The 6,146-nt window shown below is 38.3% G+C and overlaps 1 protein-coding gene across 7 annotated transcripts; it reads left to right on the top strand.

Moving 5' to 3' along the window:
- Nucleotides 1–343: 343 nt before the first annotated feature.
- On the top strand, nt 344–3,469 carry LOC120831464 (uncharacterized). 7 transcript variants are annotated; one of them, XM_078100933.1, is made up of 6 exons: nt 344–459; nt 1,531–1,560; nt 1,682–1,822; nt 2,128–2,256; nt 2,449–2,526; nt 2,626–3,469. In XM_078100933.1, the coding sequence occupies exons 3-6, from the start codon at nt 1,820–1,822 to the stop codon at nt 2,944–2,946; spliced, it is 531 nt and encodes a 176-aa protein (XP_077957059.1). In that variant the 5' UTR covers nt 344–459; nt 1,531–1,560; nt 1,682–1,819; the 3' UTR covers nt 2,947–3,469. The 7 variants fall into 7 exon arrangements, with proteins under 7 accessions (XP_077957059.1, XP_077957057.1, XP_077957056.1 ...); XM_078100931.1 differs by having other exon boundaries at nt 363–459; nt 1,531–1,569; nt 1,682–1,858; XM_078100930.1 differs by having other exon boundaries at nt 370–459; nt 1,682–1,858.
- Nucleotides 3,470–6,146: the final 2,677 nt, after the last annotated feature.

Below are 6,146 nucleotides of genomic sequence, written 5' to 3' on the forward strand. Positions count from 1 at the left end.
TTGTGTGCACCGGCACATTTGTCGTTCTGACTGGTTTCCCTTTTAATCGGTTTTGTCAACAGCATCACTTTCAATGATGCTTGGTGTTAAATCTTGAATTGGAGACGATGGGGTGTAAAACTACACTGTAAACCCGGATTTTGTTTCTAATTAAACTTACGAGTGATCATTACTTATTCTTTTATGTTTAGTAAAAACCTGCTATCATTACTAAACAACATTAGTTGTTTGTACTAATTAGCTGAAAAATTCATTGCACTAATCATTTTTAGCACAGATATCTCGGTATGTTTACTTTTGAAAGAAAGGGGAGGGGCTAATTCAAAAAGCTCCCTGGTCACGTGACCAGACCAACGTCTAACGTGCGTCCAAGGGTCTCTTCACCTGGCGGGACGAGCACAGGCATCGGCAGCAGAAGACGGAATCCAAGAAAGCAACTTTACTCGTGGAAGTGGAATGGTTAGTATGTAAAATAACTATTGTAGCCTAGTTATCTTTGTGGGAATGTTTAATACCCAAAAGCTTGCAGATAATTTGACGCAGATTTTATTTCCGTCTAATGTTAATGTTTGAACCTGTGCATGGTGTTAATACATGCTTATTGCTAAAACTAGCTAGCTAGCTACTCAAAAAGTGTTAGCTGAACTTAAAGTTAACTTAGTGTTAACAGTCTGAGGACGGCTCGCATACCGTTAGTTTGTTCTACTGTATCATTTATTCAACCGCCATTTTACGCAATAGAAAAACGATTCAACCGCTGTCGGGGCAAATTACATCCGCTGTGGAGGTGTTTAGCTACACCCGAGCTACTTGCAGCCATTGATTCACTGGTCGCTCTCTTTTCCCCCCTCACTCTCTACACACTGGCTGCGTGGCGTGTCTGTTTACAGTCAAACGGTTGGAGCTTACACACGCCCGCTAGAAACAGGACCGACTGCTATTTCACGCCACACCCAAGCATTGGAAGCGTTTCCAGGCAAAATTTTATATGAAAAGATATATTAGTATATTTCATTTTGACATGAATACAAATTAATAAATGGCATGTTGATGTTCGAAAGTCTCGAGTTTATGACATAAATGCAGATATACAAATGTAATTTAAAAAACAAAAAGATGATCGATTTTCAAATATTGCACCTGTACAGAATGCAATATACTGTAGTATATTTACCGTCAATACTGCCGACGTTGTCTTTGCTGTAATCAAATCAGTATATATTGATGTGTAACATGAAGTATACTGCTTGAGTGCAGTAAATCAATGGGAAACATGCATGTGTCCAGACACGGCTAACAGCAGCAGCGCCGCGTCAGGCACGTTTCTGGTGTGAAAAGATAGAAAAATCCACGCAGCTGACACAGCTGGCAGAAATGCCACGCCGGCAGTGTGTAACCGGCCTCACACACGCTAATTTCATGCCGGTTTTCTCTGTAACACAGGTGTTGTTTCGGTTTTATTACCTTATTGTATTTAGCAGTGACATTGTTGTGCTGAGTTGTTGACCTAAACAGTTCCTTGTTTTACAGATTCTTGTGGTGTGAGGATGCTGTGGAAGTGTACGTACTGTGAGTTTATCTATGCGAAAAGGGGTTACCTTTTAAAACATCGGTTAAAACAACTATGGTAGAACTGTCCCATTTCCCTGCTTACACCAACAATGTGTGTGCATTTGATCAGGCAGCCCTGGAGGCCTGTAAAGACTTGGTTGATGAAATGCAGAAGAGAACAAATGGACCTCTTGTGAAACAGAAGATGGATCAGACGTTTGTTCTGAGAAGAAATTAGGTAGTGGAGTCGGAACCTGCCATAAGCACGATGGTGAGACGCTGGCCTGCCCTTTTCACTGAAGATCAAGTATGTTTAAGAAAGAGAACATAACAAATAATTATCTTTCTATTATATAATGTGTCTAGATGTATATTTCTCTTGTCCTCTTTAAAGGAAACATTGGTATTTTTAATTTGGGGCATGATGTTTTTAATTTAAACATCAATATTTCAAATCGTATAAAAAGGACATTCATGGATGTTTTTCAGGACAGCACTACTTCGCAGATGGCTTAGCTGCCTTGTATAGTTCAGTTGATCTAAATTCAGATTTTTATTGTTCTCTGTATTTTTCAGGTCTTCATGGAGTTCAGCAGGATTGTGGGCAAGAACCTCAAGACGGAATTCTATGAGAGCATCGACCGGCACAGTCCTCGTCTCCTCGAGTTATTTGGATCCAAGAGAGGGAATGTTGGACAGACCAATGTAAGTCCATCCACATTATGTACTTGGCATTGTTTTTCTTCGGTTAGGTATAAACATCATATCACAATGCTACTCTATTAGTTGCATAATTCTATCCAAACATTGCTCGGCCTGTTTAAGCTTTCTTAGAGATCATTATTTGTTTTTCATTTTAGCTATCTAACTTGTGGTACTGTGTTTAATTCCCAAAAGACTACAGAGCCAACTGAGTGTCAGAGGGCTTCCTATCATCCTGGGGACAACCCCACAGACTTCTTCAAAGCAGGCTTTGTAAGTAAGCTCTTGCTTTCTTATCATTTTTAATGAAAGTTTTTTTTCAAATGAGAAATATAATGTAATGAGTGTGCTCTTCTGTTTTTCTTTATTTAGGAATCTGACGATGATGATTGTTTTCGTGACCCAGACATTGGGATACTTCTTATTGAGCGTAAAGGTGCTGTGCTCACATCTTCCCAGCATCTCAGTCCAGCCTCGTTGAAAAGCATCATTGAGGGAGAAGTCGTGATGGACAGCATTCAAGATCTGACGAAAGCAATGTGCATTGTGTTTGGACTCATGTATGCACTCCATCTTAACTACCCCAAGACTATGAAGCTCACATTTCAGTTCATCCAACAGGTATTGCTCTTGTTAGTTCACACTGACCTAAAGCCAAAGCTACAGACTTTGAAAAATCAGCTCGCAATGTAAAGAGATGTCAAGTCTACTTTAAGAAACTGTTGACTATTTTTTTTTTTCTTACCTGTGGGGTAAACCTTCTTATTTTCTGTAAAACAGGTAGACAAACAGACGCATAAAACGCAGACACACACCCCAACACATACAACACCCACACACAACACCCACAAACAAAACTGACACACCTATACACACTTATATTTTGTGGGAAGCGTGCTAAAGGATGTGACTTGTGTGACATTTTAAACTGAGCGAAGTTGTAGCGGAAAGACATAGGACATTGTATAGATACATACATACATACATACATACATACATACATACATACATACATACATACATACATACATACATACATACATACACATTTCAGTTCTTCATCAGTCTATGTAGATGGAATTAGATATTGTTCTGATATGATAGTATGTTGGTTCATGCTCTGGCCTCCCTTCATTGAGGCAGATGAAACGGATCCTTTTTGTGATTAGCTGTGTTTGGCCATTTTTATTAAAAGTTAAATGCGTTGGAGCATTTACAGGTGTTTCTGTTTTTTTTATCCAATTTAATTGAAACAGTGTTTAATAACATTAAAAACACGAAAAAATCAAAAGCAAATTAAATTAGAGGAAAATACAATAATTGTGTTAAATGATGAGTAGTAATAACAAGTCATAATAGCTAGTTTTATCTAATGATTTTGAGAAAACACTACTAATAAATATAAATACTAAAGTTAAGGTTCCACGTTAATACAACTCAACATTTCTAGTTTCAGCTTGTGTAAAAACGTAAGGTTCCACATTAATACAACGCAACATTTCTAGTTTTAGCTTGTGTAAAAACTTACGGTTCCACGTTAATACAACGCAACATTTCTAGTTTTAGCTTGTGTAAAAACGTACGGTTCCACGTTAATACAACGCAACATTTCTAGTTTTAGCTTGTGTAAAAACGTACGGTTCCACGTTAATACAACTCAACATTTCTAGTTTTAGCTTGTGTAAAAACTTACGGTTCCACGTTAATACAACTCAACAGTTCTAGTTTCAGCTTGCGTAAAAACTAAAGTGGGATAGGGCAACGGGTTTCCACGCGATTTGCGAGTAAAGTCAACTAATTCGGGTTTACAGTGTACAGGCAATGTAGTCTTTTCTTTTGTGTTGTTTTGCTGATATCCTTTCTGTTTTGTCATGTCTTGTCTTTGTTTATTCACTCACTGGTAACCAACAATTCATCATTTCTGCATTCCATCTCTACTCACAAACTGGGAGTGAAATCTCTCTCTATTTGGCTCTAATGGACTGAAAATGTTGCCATCTTTATGCAATCGATAAAGGCAGTGAGTGTGAGCCTGAAAACATCCACGATATTGACGTCCCTCTAATTCACAAGTAAACACACACACACACACGCGCATGCTTATGAAGACGGTGTATAAACAGAAACATTCACATCAATCTACACAGTTGTGTTTCTCTCACTCATTGAGATTGATTTGAATGAATTTATTCATGACTTACCTTCACCTAAAAATCTTCACCCTGTAATGATTTACAATAACGGGTCGTAGATTTTTGAGTCCCGCACAACGTGTTCACAGACTTGTAATTCCACAACCCAGATGACACACACACACACACACACACACACACACACACACAAACAATCTTGTTCAATCTCCTATCCTTAAACCTATTTTTCTCTCCTGCATTCACATACTGATGGTACTTTATTTCATGTGGACCCATCTATGATTTATGAGAACTGGTGCTTGTGTGGTGCATCCCATCACCTCGTGGACCAAAGAAGCTGTGGGGCATCAATGTCCCACTAAGACTTTAATTGAGCTTTACAGACAGCAATTGGGGTATTTTAGAGTGAATTAAGAAATCACTGCTGGTTTGTGCACAACTAAATATGATATTGTAGATACATTTGACCTACAGGATCAAGTTATGGATGGATACCACCTGAGAGTTCCTTCAGTAAAAATGTGGTCTTGAAAAAAAACACTTTGGTCATTAAACTTTCAATTACATATCCAGTGTGCATTAATATCTTGAGGAAACACAAGTCAACACAAACATACATAGAAAGCCAGCCGTAATACATTTCCTCCATGATCATGACAATACAAGACAGCAATGAACTCGTGTGATAAAAAAAATTATAAAATCTGCAGAAGAGATTAAATTGCCAGAATTATTTGATATTGTGTCAATTGTCAGAAAAAAACAAACTTTTGGTATTGAATGCAGTGTAAGTGAACGATAGTTGCCGGCGTAGGCTCAGTTCAAGTTTCCGTCTTTACGGCTCCAAACATTTCAATTCAGAATACTTCAAAAACACACAACTGAAACATGCCTCAAGTGAAAAAATGCTTTGTCCTAAAGACAAAAACATGGCATAGCCGGTCAGCACAAGAAAAGCTTTTTTTACACATTTTTCTTTTTGAATCTCTGTTCTTTGATAATATTTCTATCATAATAGAGGTTTTGTTCTGTAGACTTGATATGTCACTGTTTGTTACTTTTTTTTTTTTAAGGGTGTTTTGGATTTGGATTTTTAAATATTTTCTTTCATTGGCCATGCTTTGTTTAGCTGCAGCAGGCTTTTCGTAATGGAAATGTTGGGCCCTCGTTGACCACCTTACGTTTCCGTTAATAATTCAGCACAACACCAAGAATATTCCTTAGGGATTAAGAACATAAACATGATCGATCACCTCCGTGTGTCATTAAAGAAAATGCCTTTTTAAGGAAACCTGAGATATCTTTCACAGAAAGAGGAATCTTTTCTCCACTCCAAAGCCCCAACATGGTCCAATATGCTACAATACGGGTTTGTGTCTATCTATGGTGCCTGTGTCTATGAGAAGGTGGTCTTCAAAAGCTAACAGTTGCCATAGAGACTGTTGCCATAGAGCTATAGAGAATTCGGGGTGGAACATCCGCTACGGGAGACATCACCGCTGTTTGTGTACTTGACGCTTGAATAAGCTCCCTTCCCTCCTCCTCCCTTGTCATCTATTTCAACGTTGATGACCTCCATGCATCCCCAGCACTGTCTAGACTCTTTTACACATCTGTTGTTTGTTTACAGGCAGCTTAATATCTGTTCGTGTTGGCGCGTAACCCCTTCGTACGCTCCGACTTGTGTTACCATAAAACCATACTTACTGGTATAATTACTCACTTTTAAGACGCAATGAG

The sequence above is a fragment of the Gasterosteus aculeatus genome, chromosome 4 (genome assembly GCF_964276395.1).
Source record: "Gasterosteus aculeatus chromosome 4, fGasAcu3.hap1.1, whole genome shotgun sequence".
Classification (NCBI taxonomy): Eukaryota; Metazoa; Chordata; class Actinopteri; order Perciformes; family Gasterosteidae; genus Gasterosteus; species Gasterosteus aculeatus.

Coding starts and splice junctions, on each gene's coding strand:
- LOC120831464 (XM_078100931.1), top strand. CDS start 1,820: ATGGTGAGACGCTGGCCTGCCCTTTTCACTGAAGATCAA. Junction 1,859..2,127: donor CCCTTTTCACTGAAGATCAA/GTATGTTTAAGA, acceptor TGTATTTTTCAG/GTCTTCATGGAGTTCAGCAG. Junction 2,257..2,448: donor GGAATGTTGGACAGACCAAT/GTAAGTCCATCC, acceptor AATTCCCAAAAG/ACTACAGAGCCAACTGAGTG.